General features: G+C 34.5%; 1 protein-coding gene across 1 annotated transcript; it reads left to right on the top strand.

The window, feature by feature from the left end:
* The first annotated feature begins 333 nt into the window (after positions 1–333).
* LOC116345709 (eukaryotic translation initiation factor 5B) lies at positions 334–27,858 on the top strand. Its single transcript, XM_031775332.1, has 12 exons — positions 334–513; positions 618–752; positions 830–1,096; positions 1,182–1,856; positions 1,936–2,154; positions 2,244–3,061; positions 3,190–3,322; positions 9,471–9,547; positions 11,812–12,007; positions 12,138–12,245; positions 23,472–23,633; positions 27,436–27,858. Exons 1-12 carry the CDS (start codon positions 469–471, stop codon positions 27,541–27,543), a joined length of 2,943 nt encoding a protein of 980 aa, XP_031631192.1. The 5' UTR covers positions 334–468; the 3' UTR covers positions 27,544–27,858.

Genomic DNA, 27,858 nt, shown 5'->3' with positions numbered 1-27,858 from the left:
GAAGCTTTTAAAATTTTGAAGAAAATCGGTCTATATATAGATACTATAGTTTTAATTCATTGAATGTCAACAAAGCTGAAAAATGAACATTTGAAATGATTTTCATCTTAAACAAATTTGTCCAAATAGAAGAAGAGAAACTGAATATTTTTCAATTTTATAAATAAAATTATAAACACAATTACCGTCATTGAAGAAAAAAACTATAACAACAAAAAACGATAATATTATGTCCCAATCAAATCAACGGTGTTGTCCGATGCATATCATTTCCCCTTTCAAACAATTTGTGTACAACCAACTTCATACCATTGTAATGTACTGTCGATAAACTTTCTAAAAGTGTCAAGATAAATCATTCCTTTCACATGTGTTTTGCTATTGTGGCAGTGCTAAAAAAAATACCTTTTGAGGTTAAAGAAAACACTTTGGCTGGTCGATGAAAACGAAAACAAATTACTTCCAAAAATGGATGAAGTGATTGAATATAAAACGCCACAGCAATTGGAAAGGGTAAGTGTTTTTTCAAGTCTTTAACCAATTGCATATTGTCGATTGTGATGTGTGTTAAACGAATTTCGACATCAAAGCTAATCGATCAATCTGTTTTTGTTTAGGAAGAAGAGGATAGCGCAGTCAAGAGTGCAGCTCAGAAGAAAAAGGAGAAAAAAGAACGTCAAAAATTGAAACAACAACAAGAAAAACAACAGCTACTTCAACAAAAATCAGCTGATAATGACGCCGAAAACGAGGTAAATTACAGATATAAATAAACAATCGATCGTTCGATCAATAATTTTTACAATAAACAATATGGTTTATATTTTAGGAGAATACACCATCTACGAAGAAAGAAAAACCGAAGAAAAAAGATGTGAAACCAATGCCGGCTGTTGGAGGAGAAACCGAGGCTGTGAGTGCCAATGATGCGGCCGCCGATGGTGCCGACAAGAAAAAGAAAAAGAAAGGTAAAGCCGACAAAAAAGATGACGAACCAAAGGACAAAGACAAGAAGAAGAAGGGTCTTAGCTCAGCAATGGTTGCTGCGATGCAAGAGCAATTACAAAAGCGGCGCGAAGAAGAAGAACGTTTAAAAGTGTGTAAATTTTTATTTATATTTTTCGATTTGTTTGCCATCGAGTTAAAATATTTTATTAATTGAAAATATTATTTTTGTGCAGCGTGAGGAAGAAGAACGAATTCGAATCCAAGAAGAAGTAGAAAGATTGCGTTTGGAAAAAATACGACAAGAAATTGAGCGCAAAGAAAAGAAAAAGCAAAGAGAAAAGGAGCGTAAGGAAAGACTCAAGGCCGAAGGTAAGCTGTTGACCACAAAGCAAAAACAAGATAAGGCTCGTGCAGAGGCTATGTTAGAATCGTTGAGAGCACAAGGCGTTGAATTGCCTGAAGCCGGTGCCAAGAAACCAAGACCTGGAACTCGAGTTCGTCCAAATAAGAAAAATCAATCGGCGACAAATCAAAGCACTTCCGATGAAAAGGATGAACAAAAAGAATCCGATGAAACAACTGCACAAGATGAAAATGATGACGAACAAAAACCGGAAGAAGGTGCTGAACCAAATCAAGAAGATAATATAAAGGATTCATGGGATGCATCAAGCTCCGAAGATGAGTCATCGGAAGTGGCTGAACCAGTGGAGCAAACAAAACCGACTGGAACCGGTAAGAGTGTAGCAAGCAAACAAAGCAAAGACGATACATCCGATGATAGTGAATCAGAAGATTCCGATGAAAACGATGAAGACAGTGATGAGGATGAGGGCACTGATGACGATGAACCAGATCATAAAAATGACGCCGAAGTCAAGAAAGAAAAAGCATGGCAACGCATTATGGTAAAATATTTGGAATTCAAACTTTCGTCAAATCAATAGCAATTTTACCAAATAATAATAATATTCATTTTCTATACAGAAACGTCGCCATGCTGCCGAACAAAATCGAACCACGGACAATTTGAGAGCGGCCGTTGTTTGCGTTTTAGGTCATGTAGATACGGGTAAAACGAAAATTCTTGATAAATTGCGGCGAACGAATGTCCAGGATTCGGAAGCAGGAGGTATTACTCAACAGATTGGTGCCACAAATGTGCCCATTGAAGCGATTAAAGAGCAATGCAAAGTGGTGAAAGGGGTATGTAACGAATTCAAATTGTTCAGTCTTATTTTTTTTTTCGTTTCGAATAACAATCGAATGCTAATTATTTTTGTTTTGCTTTTCAGTCAAATGAAATGAATTATAAACTTCCCGGTTTGCTGATCATAGATACGCCTGGTCACGAATCGTTCAGCAATCTTCGAACTCGTGGTTCGTCTTTGTGTGACATTGCAATTTTAGTTGTCGATATAATGCATGGCCTGGAGCCACAAACAATAGAATCAATCAACATTTTGAAATCAATGAAAACACCATTCTTAGTTGCGTTAAATAAAATTGATCGTCTTTATGATTGGCAAACAATCAATCGCAAAGATGTTCAAGACATTCTGAAGAGTCAAGCGATAAATACACAGAATGAATTTGAAAAGCGAACGAAAGACATTATTGTACAATTTTCCGAACAAGGATTTAATGCTGCATTGTTCTATGACAATCCCGATCCACGTTCATACATTAATTTAGTGCCAACATCTGCCATAACCGGTGAGGGTATGGGTAATTTATTGTACCTGATCGTTGAATCTTGTCAAACGCGATTGGCCAAACGACTAATGTACAGTGAAGAATTATTGGCAACCGTTCTCGAAGTGAAAGCCATTTCTGGTCTGGGTACGACCATTGATTGTATACTGATCAATGGAAAATTACGTGAAGGTGATACAATGGTTGTAGCTGGTACAGATGGTCCAATAACAACGCAAATTCGTTCGCTATTGATGCCACAACCATTAAAGGAACTTCGTGTGAAAAATGCTTATATCGAACATAGAGAAGTCCAAGGAGCACAGGGTGTTAAAATTGCGGCAAAGGAACTAGAAAAGGCGATAGCCGGTCTTAATGTCTATGTTGCTAACAAACCAGACGAAATTGATATTTGCAGGTATAAACATTTTTTCTTTTTTGGCATTGTCGTTGCTTCGCATTTTTTTTTTTTTAAATATTTCAACAAATATAGTGGAAATGAAATGAAAATGTATTCACATTAAATGAAAAAATGTATCGTTTCAGAGAGGAGGTGGCCAAAGAGCTGCGATCAGCACTTAGTCATATAAAATTGAGTCCGGAAGGTGTGTACGTTCAAGCATCAACTCTCGGTTCACTAGAAGCTCTATTGGAATTTTTACGAACGTCCAAAATCCCGGTAGGTTATTGAATCGATTTTGATTTAAATGCGAAACTGCATTTTTGTTGATGCGTAACCGGCCAAAATGCGTAAACGGCCAATCTATATATATTAAAACACATCTGTGAATGAAACATGAATATGTATCAACAAATGTCAACATAAACACACACACACACACACACCATGTGGCTGATATGCATAATGAATGAATGATTGAATTGAACGAGCGAACATAGTGAGACGAATGAAACGAAAATGCCAACAAACTAACAACCGAACGATGGACGGAATGAATGAATGTCGAAATTTTGAATTTGAATTAATGGTTTCGAACATATTCAGCTTGCTTGCCGTTGAGCGTGAGAGATCAAAATATCGGATATTCCACTTTTTTTTGCATTGAAATGTATTCAAATGAAAAGTTAATTATGTTTATTACCCAGTTTAATTCAATTTGGATTATTTTTTGCGTTACCCATCATCATATGTATTCATCGTGGTATTTCTTTCATTAATCGTTTTCGTTGATTGAATGAAATATTCGATAATCATTGACCGTTTCAACGTTACCATTCAAGTAGTGATTCAGTGAAAAGACATAAAATTACGATTGTGTCTCAATAGACATTATCGAAATTCTTTACACTTCTATGCACCGTTCTAGCAATTTAACTGTGGCAATACTCAAAATGCATCGAAGTTTTGTATGCTCAAATGCTCTCGCGTGGACTCGACATTCAACCGTAAGAACACATTGTTTGCGTTCTTCGTAATGTTACTATTTTGAGGTCGAACATTGCATTTATGGCTCGCTTGCTCGTTCGTTCATTCGTACATTTTTACGTTCGTTTCGGTATTGGCATGCTTGGTTTGAATGGTTTCGTACTCAATGAATCTTCGATATGAACGTATTAAATATGGGAACGGAAGAAGTCATTGCAACGTGCTCATGTTCACCAAACTAATGTGTATAAATTACAGGCCACTTAAAAAAAAAAAACGAATTTCGTGTGTTTTTGCTTTTGTTTCGTTAAACTTTGCGAATACAATTGTTTCTTGTCCATTCTTCATTCATTTGGCCGTGCTTCCTTCCGCTACTTAGATGAATTGGTTTCTTTATTCTTTAATAGAAACTACAGAAACGAAGAAAAAACTGAGGATGGGACTTGATGAGAGAGTACGAGAAAGACATTTCTGCTCATTCTCTAGTTACCATCGTACTGACGATGGCAAAGAAATGATGTAGTGATTGGTAAAGATGGCGATGCAATGCATGATGATTGTAATTGTAATCGTAATTGTGTTAGTTTTTTTTTCGTTCATTCGCTCGTTCGTTCCTTCATTCGTTTGTTTGTTTCGTCTTATTCTTTATTCGAGTGACGAGATCGCACTTACGTAATCAAATTAGCCCGTCGAGATATTAGACGCGGTCTACGCCATACTGTAGAGCAGCATATTATACGTATAACCATACATAGTGTAACGACCGGAAATTTACATCCATTCTATCTAACAAGATACTCCACTCAAATCACAAAAATGCTATAAATGTGCGCAGTAATACGCGCTGTGGCGATGTGCCCCATGTATGTACGTGGCGGCGGCATCACCACCGAATTTACACATAAACGCACACACATTAACTGCACAGAACACATTCATTATATATGAATTCGCTAAGTTTGTGTGTTTGCTCCGTTCGTGTATGTGTATATATATATCTGGAATCTTCACTCCATTCAATTCAAGTCAAGTCAAAATGCGTAAATATCATTTCCTGTTATTTTCTTTTCCATTCTTGTGATTATCATGATGCATCGTCAGCAACGATTCTCGTTTTCATTTCAATCTAAGAAAAATATGCACGTATTATACATTGCCTAGTTAGTCAGGTTTCTCCGAAATGCATCGTAAGCACGTAAATCGTATTTGCGAAAGCGCAACAGAAGAAACAGAAAAATTGCGATCGGATTCATGGTCTCATAAGTAAAATAATTAAAATATTTCAATAAACGCTCCGACTACAATAATCGCCATCATATGTTGGGATTATTGAACGCGTGTGCCACTTTTTTGTGTTCGAATCGATGTTTTCATTGGCAATCCAACCACCAGCATAACTACCACCAGATCTTGGGCCAATTGATAAGGAACACATAAAATTATCTCTGTAGAAGAAAAAGAAGAAGCAGCAGTAGTGCAAATGAGACAGCGTTTATCTCAAAAGCTTCGATCAAAGTATGCAAATTAATCTGATTCGAATGACAAATTGAACAATTTTGTGAGTGGCATATTACAATCCGAATGGCAAAACGATCAAAACAAATTAATTCTCGTTTTACTAAGTCGATTGCATTCCGATAGATCTTTGATTCGTGTTACTGATGCCATCATCACAATTGTGTACACAGAATATATACATGTTGGTGTTATTCGATTCTTCTTTTTTTTTTCAAATTTATTCTCGTTCAATTCGGCAATGATAAGCGACTCTTGCTGTCTATTTAACCGTACAACTGTGTTTGTTAAACTGCGAGTATACATAATCGAATGGCATTACAGATACCATTATTGTCTCTTTATAAAAAGCGATAAATTCAACACTTCCTTTATGTATTCATTTCCGTTGACTTGGCTATTAGCTATTAGCGGCTCCAACGGAAGCCAATTTTTTTCGTCTCTCTTGTGTTTACTGTGGCTCTCTGTATACATACATGCATATATACACACAGAAAACAAGCGTGTGCAACAGCGGCAGTGAGCGCACGAGTGTATTATTCGTGCTTAGAGTTTAGATTAGAAGGAAATATGACATTCACGATGAAATCTTGGCTACGTGTATTCATTTCATTCTCTATTTTTTTTTCGTTGTTTTTCGAAAATCCTGACTCTTTGGTCAATGCTTTTATGTCGTATGATCGACCGCACATCGCTGTGTTCCGCAGGATATGACGCAAAAACGAAGAATTTTTTGTATTCGTTTTAGTTGGTTTTTTTTTTTATCGAGAATTTGTCATTTAAATTTAGTCATGTTATCGTCCATTCAACGAAACATAGTATATCACTTTTCATTCATTGAAAAGTTTGTTGTTTCAGTTTTTTTGTTGTTATGTGCATATTCACGCATGTTATGTGACTCATATACAATGCTACAGTGGGTTGCTTTTATGATTGTTGCTGTTGTTGTTGGTTTTTCTGGGAATTTTTATCACACGGTTATGAATTCGAGCACAATACGGTTGTTGGATGATAATGAATATGTGATATTGTTAGCGCATAGCAATTTGAACAAAAAATTTTTTTCGATCGATGAATTAGCATTCTGGGAAGATAAATAGACACAGAAAATTGAATAAAAAAATACCGAATGGTAACTAAACGATAAAACCGGAAAACCATTCATAGCAGCTTTTGTTTTTAGCATTTATCGAAATGTGAAGCAACAGCAAAAACGAAAGAATATGTAAAATGTGACACAGCATCTGATTTTGCGAACTTTAAATTGTTTGCCACGCTTTGGTTTCGACTAAAGTATTTTTTTTTTACAATTCCTTTCATGGAAAATTCACAATTATCGTGATTTCATTTTTAATCTTTTCGTTTCACACTTCTCTCCACCTTGCTCTATCATTCTATCTCTGTTTTGTATTTGTCAAACATTGTTGATCCCTATTGTTTCTTATTTCATATCGGTTCATATTTCATAAGGAATTCAGTAATCAAAGGAGAGTGGGGTTTTCTGTGTCTTATGTATAGTATGCTTTTTTCGCAGCTATTGTGCGCGCGAAAGAAAAGAATTTGTTTAATTTGTGTAGTTAAAATAAATGGGCGAAGCAAATTAATGCATAACATTGTTTTCTTTCGCTGAATCGTACATAATAATCGACAAACACATAATTTTGTGCCTCATTTTTTTGTGGGCTATCAATTTGTTGTTGGCGGTGCTGTCGTTGCCTTTCTTCGTTACATTTATGTTACTGTTGACGTTGACTCTGTTAAAAACGAATAATTGTCAGCAGTTGCACTTATGCGAAATTCTGGATATGATTGTGTGTTTTAATGAATGTGGACCGCATTATAGCGCTAATAAAATCATATTACATAGTGTACAAAGAGTTTGATATATGGAGTACTACCGACTCATGTGTTTGGTACACTTACGAATGCCAAAACACGCACACAAACACACACACAAACCGATTGCAAGTTAAATAAGTAGGTAGATCGAGATTTCCACAATCATGCCATTACTGATATCTGTGTTTGGTTTTGATTTCGTCGTATTCATTCATTTTCATTATAACGGCTGCATGATGAGAGATGAAAAGCAAAACGGATGATGCCATCTGATGGTATTCGGTCTAAGGCAAGAGTTGCTTTGGGCATCACATCAACATTGTACGTGTGTATTTCTTTCTTTCTCTGTTGATCATTCTCCCATCATAAATTTGAGTTCAAACAACAACAACGGCACATAGCAAAAAAACCTATCTAGATGAAATGAATTTTTCGTTTGGCGTTTGCTATTTTATACCACCATCATCATGTCATAAGTGTACGATTGCTTGCCTATATCTATCCATTTATCTATCTATTCGCCTCTCTTCAATGCGAAATAAACAACAACCGAACAAAGCATTACACAAAAAAAACCGTATTTTAGGTGTGAATTGAATAAGGTGAATACCAAATTCATCGTTATTTTTCCCACTTGAATTCAGATAATTCCTTTCCTTTTGACGTGATATCACGGTGTGTCTGTCGGTGTGTGCCGGTCTCTCGACCATATTTGAATTTTAAATTGCAGTTGTAATTACATGTAATAAATTATGAGGCGAATGCTCATAACCACACCAATTGGTACTATGTTCGGGTGTGTAAGTCTGCATGTGTAAGTGTGTATGTGTTTGCGCCAATAAAACGTAAAAAGATTTTGTAAAGAAATGTAATAATAAATATTTAGTAGAGGCAACGCCATTCATTAATCAGAATTTACACGATCAAATGCGCACAACTGAGTACGCGCACATACGCTCACACACAACTTTTTTGCATTCTCTCTCTCTTGATCTGTGTGCGCTTGTCTCTCTAGCGCAATCTCTTTTGTCGTGCAATTGAACAAATGTGTATTTGCAAGCGCAGAGGCGCACTACTTTGCACTATATTGAAAAACTCGAGCCGATGAAATCCAAAGACACAAGCCCATGTTGTCTCTAAATCGCAAACGTCTTACTAGCACTCATTTCATCTGTATCATCATATTGATGTATAATTTTATGTTGAATCTTACGTGAAAGAGAGAAATTTCTTGCGTACTTCTTCTGGTTGTTTTCTGTTATAATTTTTTTTCGTTTCGGTTTGTTTTAAAGTGAGTGAGTGTGTGCTTTACTACAAAGAGGGAAGCACAAAATTGGACGCGCTCGCGCGCACACACACGCGCGCTCATCAGCACACATGAAAACAACTACGCCTATTTATATTCGACTTGATTCATTTCAAAGTAGATTTGAACGCAGGTCAACGCAATCCACTCACACACAAAATTGCATGCATTTTAAATAATTTAAAACATATTTATATGCGGGCACATCATTACCACGTTTTCTCAACTCTCTCTCTCTCTCTCTCTCTCTCTCTCTCTCTCTCTTCTCATTCATTCGACTCAAATCAAAGTATTTTTAAAAGTAAACGATACGAGCATATCGAGAGGGAGAGAGAGTGAGAAAAAACGTCACTCATTTCGTGCAGTATGTAGGAGTCGATTTGATTGAGGCCGATAAGTTAGCTGAATTGCTTGCAAAAGCTGGGCAAGTGACAAATAAGGCGATGAAAAATAAATAAATTGCTTGTGAGAAACTAAAACATCGAATGAATTTTATAAAAAGATTTGAAACACACACACAACGCTTTGACGAGGTTAAATTGTTTTTTTTTAATTGAATGGAAAGACGATTTCAGCAATTCTCTTTTGAATGCATTTACTTCATTTGAATGTATATAAAATTTGATTTGTATTGATGTTTCTGATGTAATTGATTGAAGGATGTTTAGTGGCATATCTCATCTTTTGTGACCATATGTTTCTGAATCCTGTCGATTTTACATATATACTACATAAATTCGATCCTTTATTCTAAAAACAAAATTTTGTTTCATTTTTCAGTACTCTAATATCCGAATCGGTCCAGTTGTAAAACGAGATGTTATGAAGGCGTCAACAATGCTTGTGCATGATGCATCGTAAGTACAACATTTTTTAAATCGCATTCTTCTTCACCATATCTCTATCCATATCTGTATTATCGAATATTTTATTCATGGTCGATGCAGTCGGTGTTTAATTAATCCAAATGCTTTTTGAAACGAAAGCAATTATATATACGTAACGATCAAAACCACTTGCAATTACATAACAGAAAACTTATCCACGTAAAACAATAAATAATGACAGATATTGGTGTATATTAAAAAAAACAGCCGTATAGTTGTTTTCATATGTGTCGCCTGCTCTTTTTTTGTATAAAGAAATACATACCAACTTTTCATTTATCTTGTGGGCTCTTACATTTGCATCTCTTTTTTTTCGGTTTCATTCAGATTTAAAACGAATTGGCAATATTTCATTCCGTATTTAAGAGGTTCAATGAAATCGTGAACGATTTGATTCATCGATCTGAACCGTATACATTTCAGTACTTGATGTCTTACATCAAAAGATTTATTGTATGGATTTTTTTGTTTGGTTCGATTGAATTTTTGCTCAATGAACGCATATTTTGGCAACAAAGGAAAAAAGAGACGCGTAATTTTACCGTTGCTATCGGAAACCTCGATGAAATGAAGCAAAAAAAAAAAATATTTGAAAAATGTGTATGCTTTTGTTTGTAAATGTGTCATATTTCCTCCTACAAAACGCCATCATATTGTAAATCGAAGCGATCGGTGTCATCGGTGCTATGTCACACTCTTCCTGTGTTTTTCGTGCACGTTTTTTTTTCTGTACCTTTAATATAAATTATATATTCAACCTGGCAAACGCATATTAAATGTTAACGCGCTTCAAATGCGACAAAAGCAATGAAAAACGACGGATAAAGAAAACGACTCATAGAGAGTAAGAGAGAGAGAGAAACCAATCTACACATGAAACATCGACGCAATGAATCGAAATTTGAAATCGGCGCATTTTAATTATTATCAACACATCAAATTCTTACCACGTATGCATATTGTATCCACCATTCATATGTGCTGAATAACAAAATGATGAAAAAACAACATACACACACAACGTTGTTGTTGTTGTTTTTTTTTCAAAAACACAAAGAAGCAGCAACAACGGTAACAACGCACCATCGTTGTAACAACAAATCCAATGAAAAGCACGAACGAACGAATGGAAAACAAAAATTCACAAATACAAACAATTTCAAAACATTAAAATCAGAACGGATGTTGAAAAAAAGGTATATCGGCGTGCATAGCACAAACTCGTAAATTTATAAAGGAAGTTAATTTTAATATGTTTGCATTTTTGAATAAAAATACAAAAAACCACGTACATTTTTCTTTCAATTTTTCTCTATCGATCTCTTTCTAACTTCATGTTCGTCTTGCTATGCTTTCCTTTGAGCATTTTTGCTGCTAGCTCTTCATGTCGTTTCTCTGGGGCTGATTCTCTTCGCTCATCACTTTCATTCGGCAAGTTGTACTAGGCCAAACAGAAGAAGAAGAAGAAGAATACGAAAAAAATCAAGCAACATCAATGAATGAGCGAGTGCGAAAAGAAAATGAGCATGAGCGAGCGAGCGAATGCAAAACTAAAATGAAAATTAAATAAAAATAAAAAATAATCCAAGAAGAATGCATATGATTAATTGTATATACCTTTTGTAATTCTTTTGCTGAATCGTAAATCTTTTACAGAATGTAAAAAGAAACCTCATGAGTTTATTGACTTTTTACAATGGAGAGTTCATTTGTATGCCCCGTTTTTCCGTTTGTCATTTTATTATTTATTTATTTTGTAGTTGTCGTTGCTGCTGCTGTTGGTTTTGTTTGAAATTCATTTTTTTCTTTTTTCAAATTTCATTCCGACCGAAAAATGTGTGAGCAACATATTTTATATTACAATGGTTAAACATCACACAAATGCTATTATATTTTATTTTCTTATAATTTTTCCTCGATATCATTTGAAATCGAATGGATAGTCGTTTTTTACAGTTATACTGCAACAATAGTAATGATAATATAAAATGCGGTGAAAAAACGCGATGATTGTGACTTTACTATTGTTACAACAGTAACAACAACTATTACTGTTATGGTTATTGCAGTTTTGTTTTTATTTTTGCTGTTGCTCATTCATTCAGTCTGTCTCACTGTCCCTCCGTCGATTCTATTTATAAGTGCTCAGCGTAATTTTAATTGTTTTATTGTGTGATTATGCCGGATTATGTTTATTTTCATGCATCGAATTATGTCATTTATATTCGATATAGATTCGCAACCATTTTGGCATTCGATGTTAAAATTGAACGTGAAGCTCAAGAGTATGCTGATGCAAATGGTGTTAGGATTTTTCAAGCTGATATTATTTATCATTTATTCGATAAATTTACGGCGTATCGAGAAGAATTGAAGCAAAAGAAACGCGAAGAATTCAAATCAATCGCAGTTTTCCCATGTAAATTAAAGGTGAGTACCATTATTAAAAATTATTTCATTTTATCAACGTTGTCACCATAGTTTTAGGTGGTTTTGGACGAATACGAACGAAAAAAAAAAAATAAAATGTTTCCAATCAATCAATTTATTTGCATTTCAGATTTTACCTCAATTCATATTCAACTCACGAGATCCAATTGTGATGGGCGTTATGGTTGAAAACGGCATCATCAAAGAAGGTACACCAATATGTGTGCCCAGCAAAGAGGTAAATAATAATCTACTTATTGTTGGTATCCATTAAAATATAACATTTATCTCTTTGCATTTGCATTAAAATAAATACAAATGTAAAACGTTGTCAATGTGCATCGGTTTTGCGAAAAGAGAGAGACCAATTATATATTGTGACTGACTGTGATCAATTCAGATTCTGACACGACACACACACATATACTCGCATGCAAACAAAAAAAAACGAAACAATTATTGCATTAAGAGAAACCTGCACGTTGTACAGTGTACACTTTTATTCCGAATCATTTAAGCTGATTTAAAGAAACAAAGAAATCGAAACACATTGAATACGAAAATACACAACAAAACAAATCCGTTTTTGGTTCTTTATTTATTTATATATTTTTTTGTTTCACTGTTTCTTCCATCGAACGAATTTCAAGACGATCGAACGGACATTCGTGCCGATTGAATAAGTAAATATAAAAAAAGTGAATAACATTTTGATCTGAAACAGGATATGCGAGGAAATCAGCTAAAGGAAATGGCAATAATGAGACAGTTTAAATATTTTTGTATGTCGTTCTTATGGTTAATCCCAAATTACTTGTACTGTCAGCCGATCATGATTTCATTTCAACGGTCCAGAATCAACAAAAGAAAAACGGAAAACGAATAGGAAAAATATATGAAGAAGAAGAAGAAACAGAGGAGAAAAACGAGCACGTTTAATCGGATTTCCTAAATATGGGCATTTTAAATGGGCTAAATAATGGCATTGAATGGCATAAATTCGTAATACGTTTGTTGTTGGTGTTGTTGCTGTGACCATAATTGTAATGATAGCCAAAAGGCGGCAATTGTTGATAAATTACTGATCCTTCTGTTTATGTTGCAAATATCATTTAAGTTAATCACATTAATCTGCTGCCATCCCGAAAATATTCAACTTTGCATTTCCGAAAGCCATTCAAGTTAGATTGAAAGTTTTAACGAATTCGTATAATTTGTTTCACATGCAAAGCCACACATGCCCTGCCTCTGGTATATAGTCTTTAGTTCCGTTTGTGATGAATTGTTGGGCATATTCTTCTTTTCTTCATCGTCATCATCATCATCATCATCAGCGTCGTCTATGTCTTGTTCTTCATGTATTTTTTTTTTGTTTTCGTGCCGATGCAATTCATCTTTTAGTATTTGGCTTATGAAATACAACATATGTTCTTCTTCCCTCGATTGTGTATGTTCATTCTAATTTTTAGTTCCGGTTTTTCGGAGTCTCTTTTTCTTACCACACTCTACATTCTAACCGACAATTGAATAGAAGAGAAGAACGGAAAAAACAAAACCTACAATGCACACGCACACACCAAATAAAGTAATTTTTAAAGCCGGAAGGAAATTCAGTTATGTGTGTCTACAGCATGTGTTTATGAATGAAATGTTTCGCATACGTCTTAATATCCGATATATTTGAAATGTTAAAACCAACATTTGTTGTTTGTTCTTCCCGTATGAAATTCACTCTTTTTCTTCTTCATTCATTCATCCATTCATTCATTTAAGATCGAATCGTGTATGCGCTAGTGCGTAGTTTTTTCCGTCTGTCTGTTGTTGTTGGCATTGTTCTCGATTCATTCAGAAATCCTACACAGCTCAAGCAAACAAACAAAACGAAAATTGAAGAAAAAAAAAACTGTGAAAGAAAGCAATTTATTAATCTTGACCGTAAATGGAAAGAAATTAAAAAGCTATAAAAGACACATTCACACGCATATTACAAGTCAAATAGAATAAACCAAAAATACACGCTCTCAACTTCCTACAGAGACGCCCAAAAATATGCTTCAATTCTGTCACATAGACTTCAATAGATTTATTCATTTTCAGTGACGATATGATGTCTTTCTAGCCGCAATACAATATCTCCATTATTTTCATACGCGTAGATGGATCGAACAAAACACCTAATCATTCAAATATTATTTATACTAAAAACGAAAACAATTTCATCAAACAGGAACGAAGCAATAAAAACATAAATAAGAACCAATTTCCTTTGGACGATCGCCTTGCATCATCAATTAGAGATTGCTTTTTTGTATTTTGTTTCCATATTCCAAGCCTATTAAATGGGCCGGATGACTTTTAGTAATCGTAACAAATGCAATTTATTATCATTTCTATATACGCCCGTCAATCCTACGGCGTTTCCTTTTTGAAATTGTGGAAATGTGTATATGACACAGAAAACACATACGCGTGAGCGCGCTCATGAAACAATCACGTTTGGCCGTCTTTTTTCTGACTTTATTTCATTCTATTTTTTTTTTTCGTTTTATTTCACTTTTGAAACATCTTTCGAAGCATTTTGCATCGCAACACAACATACCGAAAAAAAAACGAAATTGATGAATGATGGACTCTCTGGACGATACTCATCCAAGCCGTCATAAATAAATATAATATTGTAAAGTATATACATGCGGTTTGAATTTAAGCGATTTTGCATAGGCCAAAATCACAACGTAAATGTTCGCTCATTCCTTGGTATTTATGGATGTTGGAAGGCGGCCTACTCCATATGCCCAAAACATACACAAATTCTCTGTTAATAATTGGTTTTGCGAAAATTGATGGCACAGACTCGGTTGATTTATATACGCCAAATTAAGACCGAATATATGAAAATTTACGCTTTTAAAATCGCGTTTGTCGTGATGAATAAATTTTTACAAAATGAACGAGAGAAAGAGAGAGAAAAGTGCGCTTACATTTTATGGAAACCTTTATCGTGTGCAAATGCCACAATTCAGAGATTCTATTGTGTTCAATATTTGATCATTCTTGAAATGAAAAGAAATGCGCGGGCGCTCATTTGAAAGTGAGCATTACGAAGAGCGTACATTTCTAAGTATAAAGAGCTTAGTGGGACGTTGAGTTTTTTTTCAACTGCATTTCACATAGCAATAGAATCATTCGCTGATATCCAGTCAAATGATGTAAATTTTCCATTGGTGTTTGTAAATGTAATCAAACACCTATTTTCGTAAACCACATCGATCGGGGACAATCTGTGATTTATTTTCTCTTCTTCTCCGTTTGTCGGTTCTTTTTTTTCTGCGACAAAATATAAAATGTTCTACCAACTGTTGTGCAATTTTAGAAAATCTCCATCAAACGAAATAATGGTCAACATCTGTTTGTTTTTAGATGGTTGAAGACAAAAAAAACGTATTGTAAAGAGAGTGTTTAAAACCACAAATAAACAATATGCATATAAGCGATAGAGAGGTGAAAAAGAGACAGAGAATCGGTTTATTGTCGGAAGGAAACCCCGTATATATTGCACAGAGTGCGTGATGATATTTTTTTTTGTTTTTGATCATGTTGACGGTCAAAATAAAATACGAGAATTTCCTCTTCCTCTGCTCAAGTGTGTGCGCACGTTGGCTGTATAAATAAATGTGACATTTTGAAATTTTCATTTCCAGAGCATTTATAGTCGAAGACGTGAATGGTAGAGGTAAACATCTAGATTTATTTTTTGTTTTGTTGTTTCATTTGGTTCTAATGTAAACGAATCGATTTGGCGTTGGCTGGCGCACTCCAACACCACTAAAAAAAATGAAACGAGAATTACAATAGCATATATATGGCAGAGGAGTATTTATTGGTTGTGCCTAATCAATTTTGGTATTGTTCGATAAATCAAGTCGAAAATTTTGAGTGCAACACACACCGTTGTTCTCTTTATATCTATCTTGCTCAGCATGTTGTATTATACTAGAAGTGCCGTGTATATGGTACTTTTTCGTTTCCTCATTTAGTTTTGTAATGCGTGCGTTTTATTTTCTTTTGCCATTCATGTTTCTTTATATTTACAATTCCGGAAGGAAATGCTTACCGTTTTTGATACATTATACATATGAGAACGAAACAAATATCCGAATGAATTTTTACGTTATCGTTCATTCTTAATGCTCTTATTGTGCTACGATACATTTGTAACATTGTTACATGTATACATAGGCGGTTTTCGTTTTACTATTGCGCAAGCAAATTCATTCATAAAAATATTTTCGAGGGAAAACCAGATATATTAACAACGTCACCCGCACTGGCACGAAACACAATGAACAAAAATATGCATGAATGAAGGAACAACTCCGGTGAACCAAAAGAAGGTTAATCGATCTTTTGTGAATTTTTTTTTCAATCGTATAAGCTGTAAAGCTGTTCAGGTTCAATTCGTCTTCTTCTTTTTTGCCGATGTTAAATTTGTTGTGTATTTTTCCGTTAGAAACATTTTTTTGATGATTAACTTTCCAAAAATAGGAAGCAGCTTTGAATTTTGCCCCGAAAAATAAACAAAAATAATGAGAAATACGCGTAAACGTTCGATTTGTGACTAGAGAGGACAAAATAAAATGTGTGGGAGTTTTTAATGAGAGAGAAAAAAGTGTCTGAGCCAGGAATAATAATCGAACGATAATTCTAACGCAAAACATAAAAAAAAACATCATTCAAGCTGTCACGTTATATATTGATGGCAAACAAAATATACATACAGCTACACAATTGCCACCGTATGGCAAATGCTTGATTTCGTACAAATGTCAACAGGATCAATAAATATGTGCTGCACACATGTGTTTTTTTTCCCTTTGATTTCCAAATCGTTCGTCCGGTTTCGTTCAGTTTTCGAATTGAAAAATCGATGGAAGGAAAGATAAAATGAAAGAGAAAGAGAGAGAGAGAAGAAAGCATTTGTAACCGATTCTCTAAATACTTCCGATTGAAGTGTGCAGATGGAATGTAAATTGTGGCCTGCAATGAATTTCATTGATAAACATTTAATAAATTCATTCAGCTGTTCTCGGGTCGCACCACTTCAGTTCCGGCGCTCACATTTGGTATATATATAGTATAATTCTCAATTAAATATGGTTGCGACCAGTTCAATTTTGAGTGAGACCATCGAATGAACAATAGTCTCTTTATTCTATTTTAATTGCCAAACGGATTCAATTTGCCGTGCTCTTTACTGAACGGGTGGCTTTTTTTTAATATCTGTCGTTTGGTGTGCAAGTTGTTTCAAATCGTACACATATGTTTGATGTCCCGCATCTGCCTTCGTGTACTGTTTTTTTTTTCTTCTTTTTTTGTTGCGAGTGTGTGTGTGTGTTTTGCTTATTCATTATTTGTTTGTTTGCTTGCTTCGTTAATATCAGAAAATATTAGCAGCGTGTTGATGGAGTTGTAGCAAACTAAGTATGTTTCATTCGGTTTCATAGTCCCCGAAATAATCCGTTGCCAATCGTTCGTTATTAAGCTACTGTGTGCGATTTTGCTTTGATCATATCAACAATTTGGCATTTTTTTCTTCTTGATTCGTTGTGGATACTACCACATAAAAAAATGCCAATTAAAACGTTTGTTTTTTTTTTTGCGTGTGATAATGAAATAGATATTGCTTCGTTTCGAAATCGCTATCATAGTAAAAATGTTCATTCATAAAATCGCCATCACAATTCTTCAATGAAATGACCGCGCGACAGTAGAATGAAAAAAAAACCACACATTGAAAACGACAACAACGACGACGACAACAACGACAGCAACGATGATGACGAACAGTTCACAATTTCTAATTTGAGTCGCTGTTATATGGAGTTTTCATGCGAAAATAAAACAGATTATCGGCTATAATTTGAAATAGACTGGATTTGCACAATTTTAAATCCCCGTCGTCATTAATGGACAGCTCGAACGATACATGTTTGCGAGTACACTGCCGCATTTGTCTATATACTTGATATAATGGCTTTGCAGTATGCATACGCAGCCGTTTACAAATATACAAACACCGCCATACGGTCAGTTACATGAATACACAATCCACACACTGACAACTTCCTTCCGGTTTGTGTTCTTATTTCATTCACAAGCGCTTGTGAAATCGAACTAAAACAACACATTTCATTCATATAAATTTTAATCAAACCTTTGCTGTATGTAACCAAAGCTGGTCGCAACATCAACAGCAGCGGCGGCGTATATACTCGTTTCACAATTCCCCGCATTTGCTCATTCAGTTATACATATACGATACCATGCCGCCACCATACCGATTAAATTTATTCAATATAAAAAATATTGTGTGTATACATTGGTTGCGTGTAAACTACTATTTCTTTGCGTTGTTGTTTTTGTTGTTGTTGTTGCTTGTTTTGTTTTTCGCTGTCAGTCGTTCTGTTCTTCTCGATTTGAGACTTGTTTCAATTTCAAGCAGAACCGCTTCAAAATGCTGAAAACGTTACGTTCATCGTCTCTTTCGCACTCATTCATCGTCTATTGCAAATGCTTTTGCAATGTGATTGAAACGTATACGAAAACGGCCCGCTGAAAATGTTGCTACTTGAATTGGCACAGACAGATTATATTGATTATTCATTCAATTGACTGTATGCCGCGATATAGATGAGTATTGAATGAACAATCATTTTTTTTCGTTGTTATTGTCGTCGTTGTCGTTGTTGTTGTTGTCATCGTCGTCATTCGTCAGTCGTCATCGTCGCTGTCATGAATGAGGTGGCTCAATTGATGTACAAGTGAGCATGTCTCATCCCTAACTTAATTTTAACGAAGAATACGATGGAAATTATAAAATAATCATATCATCGATTAAAATGTGAAATTACTGTAAAATGAATGTAATTCATGTCACTTGATCATGTTTCGTTTGCATTCATCAATCGCATCAATTTTACATAATATTCTTCGATCTGTGAGTGCATAGAGCTGTCAATGTGAATGCATCTATCGTTCAATATGACATTTTATTGGTATTCTTATGTTGGTTTCTTCCAAAAATTATACACAGCTCAAGCATATTGGCATCGCACGCATCTAAGCAAATAAAGAACACGAACAAATGTATCAACCATAAAGAACGAACGAGAGAGATGAAAAAAACCACATAGAAAAAGAAACAGAATGAAATGCGGCCTACACTTATGTAATTTGAGGTCAAAATCGTACAGCAAACATTTTGAGCTTACATCGGTTATAGTAGACGCGCGTGAGCGCACAAAATACATGCATATTTAAGCAATATGCACGGCAAGCACATACAAGATAGATTTCTGTGTATTCAATTTGTATTTCACATCATTCATTTTTCGAATGTTTGAACAATCGCACATTTAGACGATTGTTCGCAATGCGCACATGTATTTTGGCTTGCGTGTTAACTGCAATGCACATTCTTATCACTGTCGGATTATATTTATTTTGTTTAACACATCACAAAACGAATATATAACCATATTCATTTAGACAAATAGTGATGGTTTGCTGGTTCTTTTCTTTCTTTTTTTTGATGGTACTACTTGCGATGGTGCTGTTGCAGCTGATGGTGCCGAAGAAGATATTTAAGATTCATAATACTTTGAATCTTTTTTATGCATTCGTCGAGATAGAAAGAGATAGAGAGAAATCTGTGAAATTTCCAAGTAGTTTTGGTAATAAATTTTGAAAATGAGAAAATCAACGAATTGTTGCACAAAAAACCGGCGATAATGTGCGTTGAGTGAATTTCTCTCTTTATATCTATTTACTATTCCAACGTTATTAAGCGGTTCAAATTTTTTCATCGTGGGCAGCATTGATTTCATTTCACTTGACAACTTGAACAAAGCCAAGAAAGAAACTGTTGAAACGCTTCTTTTTCACTCTATCTTTCTCTGTCGATCTATATTGACGTCTCTCTTTTTCATATTTTGAAAGCAATATTACGTTATACATATATTGGTAGTTGTCATTTCATCGTGTCTCATATTAAATATAAAGCAGATATATATCGGCCGCACCTAAAAAAATGCCAAGAAACAAGAGAGATAGGGAAGGGAAAAGAATAATAAAATGAAAATATAAAAGTTGATTCCCAAATTATAAAATGAAATTATTCTTTGGCTTGACAACTTGAACACTTACTTGAATTGGAGAGCCGAATGGAGACACGCATATAGTGAGAAAGCGAAGAAGAATGAATGAAAAAAATGATGACGAAAACACTTAAGAGTCTCCCCAAACGATCACTAAGCTACTTTATAACAAATCTACACTTTAATTATATCGCCGGAATATTCTATGAGCACGATGAATAATTTTTTTGTATCAAACACCATCTGACACACACACAACGAAACTTAAGGCCACAATTTGAAACAGACAGTTTGTTTCCAAGGTTTTAAACACTTGACAAATCGCGCATTTCCTTTTTGACCATTGCACCATATTACGGCTTGCAATGTAATAGTTTGGCCACGATGAAAAAAATCATGACGAGAATGGCTGGCAACAACGACAAAGACATGTGAGACTCTCGCTCTCTCTTTCTGTGTTTTTGTGAGTGTGTGTATATGTAAATTTGCATATCCGTTCCCTCAAGGTAGATTAAAGCAAAAGGACGTTCATTTTCGTGCTCGTTACACTATGCACAAACTGATAAGAAGCTCATTCATAAAATTCTTTAGCCGAACGCGCAATGTTTTTAATATACACTTTTTTGTCTGACTTCAAATCATGATCATCAGAGTATATAAGTTATAAATGCGAGAGCGCACATTAGCTCACAAAACAAATATTTTTTCTTTTTTTTTTTTGAATAATCTAAAGCGTAGCCTTTTTTCGATTCAACACTCGTTTATTTTTATCTCTCACTCTTTTTCCATTCCATTGTTACCGAGTTCTTCTTTTTGGTTGTGTGTCCGTGTGCACTTTTTTGCGCCATATTTGCGTTGATTATACACTTACCCGGCACGTTAGCGCTAAAGAAAAAAAAAGCATATATATAAAAGACGGCGTGAACATTTTTAAATGATTTGAAGCAAAAGCCGCTGATGATGACGAGAAAAAAAACTGAAACTTTAAAATTGCTGAAATGAATCAGTATTATAATATGTGTCGATGCAATGGCATGCGTGTTTCAGATCTTTTTGATGCGAAGACAATGTGTGGAACATCACGAGCTCATTTATTATTTCTAGATGCGCTATTTTTCTTCTTCTCAATCGACTTTTTTTTGTTGCATTTATTTCAGTTTCCTTTCACAATCATTTCGGAATTTCGGTGAGGGGGGAAGGGAACACTTTTCGTTAATAGATCCCTGGAATTTAGCTGTTGGCTATCGGCTGAATGAATGATATATTACACAAGAAAATAAAAACAAACGGAAACGCCAAATGGCACAGATTGATTGGTTGAGGACCTTCTGACTAAATGTCAAAGCTGAAAAACATGCATAAATACACATAGAGAGAGAGAGAGAGAGAGAGAGAGAGAGAGAGAGGGAAAGAGAGATACGCACACACGTCTCGGTTGATTGAAGAAAGTAGCGAGAATAAACCAAATAACGTTGATCTCAAGTTCCGTTCCAAATACAAATCGATCTTTTGCTAGGCTAGTCAGAAAAGCAATTCAAAAATCCTGTCAAAACACACAGCTCAAGACCAACTCAAGTCAATTGAATGTTTTGTAATGATTTAATTGTGAGTCGTACGTCAGAAGGGGACACAACAACAATAATAATGAAGACAACAAGAGAATTGAAAAGAAACGAAATCGATGCGTAGAACAATGAAAAGAATGAAAAGCGTGCATTTAATCTCTGCAACAAATGACAAATCGTGACTGTAATCAACATTTCAAGTTGAGAATTAAAAATGTTTCATATTAGAACTTCCTTAGAATTTATTAGAATCATTGAGAGAGTGATCGTGTGGAGCATAAAAAGTCGAATAAATTGTATAGCGCGAGCGCGAACGCTCACGCACACATTTATCTCTTCTATTCATATGCACACACATTCACAATTTAAACATTTACATTCGAGAAACGTGTTTTGAAATATCTTTCGCTTCTGTTTACTGCTGCATCTGTGCATTCGTACAGTGGATATTTGAGCCATTTAGTATTCCATCTTCTATGTCGATACAAAATTAAGCATTCACACTGTACGAATACGTGCAACATCGTATCGCCACACATACCGATTCGATTTATGTATATAAAAGAGGAAAAAAATGCATTAATTATAATTGTGTGTGTGTGTGTTGACGTTATTTTATACACACACTCATTGCCTGGCAAACTTATAACAAAATTACAAATAATTGCTAATTATTATTTATGTTACAAAATACAGTAAGAGAGAAAAAAAATTATCACTCTTTATGTAAAATGTGGCGGCTCTTTGAAACGATCGATAAAGGCCGCGTGCAAAAGACAATTTTAAACCTGGTGTTTTAAGTGCACACAACATTTTTTTTGTCCTCTATCATTTTCTTCTTTCGTGAGTTTTGACCTGTATTGTTTTCATTGAAATACATCTCGACTCATTCAGTGGCACCTTGCTACCTGATTACGCTGCCGAAAAAAGAAAATCGGTAAAGACATTCCAAACATCTCCGGCTTAACAGTCAATTGTAAAATGATTGTTATGAAACTTTTCAATTTATAAAGTCTGTATCGCTGCCCATTTATTATTGTATTGTTGCAGTCTCCTGCCGTTTAGCCATCGAAATAAGCTAGTCGAATGAAATAATTATGTGTATATTCCGGAGAATGAGTCAAAATGACATTTTCATAGAAAGGTATTGAAACATTAAATTAGTACGAATAAATGACTGAAGTTCATGTATAAAATTAGAAAACAGAGACAGAACGCTCGGATCGCAGTATTTTTTTTTTTTTCAATTCTGTCATCGTTAACTAATTTCTCCCTTTTAAAGTAACACTCAAACTGACCTTTTTACAATGTAAATATGCGTCATTTTTCGTTCTAATTAGGAATGCTGTTTCTTTCTCATTCTGTGTCACACGTTCTCTGTTCCTCTTTTGATCGTGCCAAAGTGTTTGTTTATCTAGAATATAAAATGATTACTCATTCGCTCAATTACCTCAATTGCCACGTTTTGATGACACCCATGAGCGCGATTGTTGAACTTTTTTTGTTTTCATTTTCATTCGAATTTTTAAAATAAAATTGTTTCTGGGTTCAAGAAAGACGCGGGAGAAGGAAGAGAACAATTAACGCAATATATGAATATCAATCGGTATATAAATAGAGTTGCTCTAATTTTCATGCAAATTTTTTTTTCGGAGACAATCAATTAAATGACAGCGAATTGAAATATCTGGGTTAAAGTTTAAACCTTAATTACTAAATGTTTATTTTCTTTGCTATTTTCAGTTCTTGGATATCGGTTTGGTAACATCAATCGAATGCAATCACAAACAAGTGGAGAGCGCACGCAAGGGTCAAGAAGTGTGCATTAAAATTGAACCCATTCCGGGTGAATCACCAAAAATGTTTGGTCGACATTTTGATGATACGGATATGTTAGTGAGTAAGGTGAGTTCGAAATGGTCGATTTGACAACAGTTTATTAATTATAGTTAATTTAAAAATGGTCAATTGATTGTATTCATTTCCTTGTTTATTTGCACAAATGAGCTCCATGCATTTTTGATTTGTTCAAAAGCCTAAAAGCGACAAAAGAAAACTCACAAAAAAAACGACACATAAATGCACATTACAGTTTACGTTTGAAAAATTTAGAGTGTAAATGTTATGTGCGATGTATAAATTTACGTTCGTAAGATATTATGGCATCTTCACTTTTCAAATCTATTTCTATTAATAAAAATATCGGCTCGGAAAGAAGGGGTTCATTTTTCGCATTTAACACACTTGCGTAAATACATTCAACAGGCACACCGAATGTGTAGAGTACCCAATTCATCCGATGTAAAAAAAAGTTGAAATATGATCGTCTCATGTGTGTACACACTTTGTGCAGTTAGGGTACTTTTCGGTAAAAAATGTAATCATTTTTATGCTCATCCCATTCCAATATTGTTCAATGCGTCACATCGAAATTTGAATGATACTTCAAACTTTTTCTGTCTTCGATGCATTGGTGAATTGGCTTTGGTATGCGTACAATCTATTGCATACAAAATGCTGTTTTGTGAAGAAAAGAAATAAATAGTCTACGGCTTTTGTAGTAATTCACCATTGCATTCATTTTATTTTTAAATATTTGACTGTGGACGAGTATTCACAACAAGCGTTCAGAAAGACATACATTTATGCGAGCAATTGAATGATGCTTGCATCCTTTGATGCGCATCGCTAGTGCTTCCGTTGTGCGTTCGGAGCACTTCGTGCATAAATGTATGTCTTTCTGAACGCTTGATTCACAATGACAAAATGAAAATAACATCAGATTTGTGGCTTTGTATTGACACTGTGAATAGATTTTGAGAATTTTTCGGTGTACTTGACGATTCAAATTCAGACTTTGTGGCGAATTCGAATTCCGGCCAATGTAAGAAAATAGAAAGACAGAGAGAAAGAAAGAGATGCGCATAATGTTCGTTTAAAAACCTATTGAAATTGTATGCAAACCGAAGGACCAAGCGTCACTACGGATTCAATTTGTAATGCAGTTTGTAACTGTAATGAAAATGAGTGAATTGAAAGACAAAAAATGTGGTAGAGACATTATAAACAGCAAACAAATAGAAAGAAAGAATAGCTTCATCGCATCGTAAACTGGTAGAAAAAGTAATTGCGTTAAATTCCAAACGGTTTCGACATTATTTCTGACTCTTTAAAATGTATTCAAAATGAAATGTGTAACATTCAACCGTTATTTTCAGGACAAGACCTAAATGTGGTGTGTTCGTTTCATTCCCAACTGAGATCGATCATTACACGTGCATACTACGCTAAATAATCAAAATTTGTAAACAAAATGTGGCAAGGAGCGCCAAATTGGCTCGCCATAAAATCCACTTACTTTCCTTCTCTTATTACAATTGTTTCGGTTCGTACGTAAAGTCTTGTATCTTTTGCTTGTTGTTGCATTCAGTACTACTCAAATGTGTGGTGCATAGCGCTTTATATCCGTTTGCATATAGTTTACATGCACATAAGAAATTTCCAAAAAAATGCTATTCATTTTATGCGAGAAAGAAAGGCATAGAGAGAGAAAAAGACAAATTATTTAATATTAAGAATTCTTTATGAATTCACTGGAATCGAACGATTGTACAATAGGCTTGGGAAGTAAAAAACAACAACAAAAAGTGTGTTCGCACATTCGAATCGCTGGTTTTGATTTGGTGTTCTGCAGTTAAACAAGATTGTCTAGAAACAGGAAGATATCAATTTGTATGCATTTTTTTCTATCTCTCTTCCTCTCACTTTCTCGTTTGCAATGGTACTTTTAATTAAATTTTTCATCGTTCCGTGTCAAATCGCACACACACACACACAAACGCTGATGTTTCCGACACACCAAATGATATTTTAAGTATACATGCTATAAGAAATAACGTCAATATTATTTCTTGGAGAAATTAAGCGCTCCCAACTATACATGTGCAATTAAACCGATCGAATAATTGAAAATGCGTGCTCAATTGCACACATTTTTATATTTCTTCAAATTAACTTGAACTGAATGAATCATTGTCATTTTTTAATTTTTTTTGTTGTAAAAACAAACGTTTCTACCCCAAATGTGTCGATTGAAACTATTTATTTTGCATGTTAAGATGTCTGAATGAAATACTTTCGTAAACGAAATGGAATTAGAGAGAAAAATATACCCACACGTTTTCTTCTTCTTATTTATTTGCGTTTCATTGTACTTTGTGTGCTTTTGTGTGTTTTTTTTTTCTCTCTCTCTCTTCTTTCTAGTATGCAAGCGTGTGTGTCTTTTTACATTGAGCTTCCTCCCGTTCTTACGTTCCCAATAATTTTTGTAGTATACAAAAATCTATTTTCGTTGTTGTTGTTGTTGTCGTTATTTTGTTCAATGAATGGATTTTCTCATTCAAAACCACTCAAAATACATATACGCACACAATACAATTTGTTCCGCGCAGGGAAATTCACTAGCGTGAGAGGGGAAAATAACCACGGATACGATATGTGGAATGAATTTGTTCACGTCGTATATCATTCTTTTCCGCTTGGCAAACAAATTTCATTCACACATTTACCAAGATGTACACACACACACATACTCGGAGTATAAGCACAGCTGAAGCGTAACATTCGTGTGAACAGAACATACGAAGAATTTTATGAATGAATTTTGTCCCGATTTTCATCGCGAAACGTACCAAATATCGATTGACCTATATTTCGGCATTGTCCTTGTTTGTTCGATTGCTGGGCGACTCTGTTATATGCAATTGCCATTATTTTTTTTATTTTTTTCAATTGACAACACAATTTAAGAAGAAGGAATGGCAAAGAAAATGATATTTCATTCAGAATTTGTGCCGAATTTTCCGAAATGCATGAATGAATCGAAATTGAAGGTCGGTTGTTTTTTTCTGTTCAAGCATTGACCGATAAATTCGATTCGAATGAAAGAATCTAATCGAAAAACTCACGAGGTGATGGAGCAATTGCACAATTTTAAAGTTTTATTTAAAATGTTCCAATTTAAGATTCCATTTTGCATTTGCCACTTTTTTGCTTCAAATATTCGAATTTATTTGTTATGGGAGGGAAACGATATTTTCAAATCGGTATTAATGATTTAATATTCCTTGAATATGTCGAGTCGCTTCGTTCTTTTTTTTATTAAAGGCAAAAAATAGACGACCTTCATTCTTCTCATTCATTTAAGTTTAGATTTTATTCCGCATGAATGGATAAATTTCATTTCAATTACATGGCTTGCAACCAAATTACTTGGCCCGCAAACCAAATGACTATTCCTTTATGCACGAGCACATATAAAATTATTGACGTCATTGATGACCCAATTTATCGCGCGCGAACACATATCGTCATACCGCTTGCATACAACATTAATGACGTTTAATCCTTTTGCGATGAATGGCATTTATTTTGTGGCTTCAAATACATAGCAGCCCTCTTGATGTAGGTCATATTATGATTATAAATAGAATGTCCAAGTAAACGCAAACCCACCCCATCTACCGTATAAAATATAACATTGACGTCATCAAATGACACATTACAAGAAATTGAATTAGGTCAAGAAACTATTTGCATGACTTATGTTGTGGTACAATCGTATCAATATCACCTTAATTCATGGCAATACATTGCATAATACTGGTTCTAATGGTTTACTTTTTTCCTTTTGTTTTCTAAATTTCAGATATCTCGGCAGAGCATTGATGCCTGTAAGGACTATTTCCGTGAAGATTTAAACAATGCTGATTGGAAACTGATGGTCGAATTGAAGAAATTGTTTCAAATCCTATAATTGCATGCGTGCATGCGTGTGCATGAATGTATTTTAATGTGTGACGTGAAATGGCGAGATTTGTATTTATTTTAAATGTAAACTAACCGCAATCAATTCGCGCACAAATGTCTACTACGATCATGGCAAAATGATAAATTTCAATACAAAACTAAAATCGAATTTGCATATAATCAAATCTGATTCTCAATTGATATAATTAAGATTTTTCATCTGTTTTCAGCCACTTGATGGTTCTGATTTGATTGAAATATGTTGAAAAGAAGAAAAAAAAATGACAGAATAAAAAAGTACATGTTTTTTTTAGTTAATCGA

This window comes from Contarinia nasturtii, unplaced genomic scaffold, assembly GCF_009176525.2.
Source record: "Contarinia nasturtii isolate CC-2019 unplaced genomic scaffold, AAFC_CNas_1.1 Cnas_scaffold_1371, whole genome shotgun sequence".
In the NCBI taxonomy this organism is placed as follows: domain Eukaryota; kingdom Metazoa; phylum Arthropoda; class Insecta; order Diptera; family Cecidomyiidae; genus Contarinia; species Contarinia nasturtii.
The sequence above is the reverse complement of the archived record's forward strand: the minus strand, read 5'-3'. Positions and strand labels throughout refer to the sequence as shown.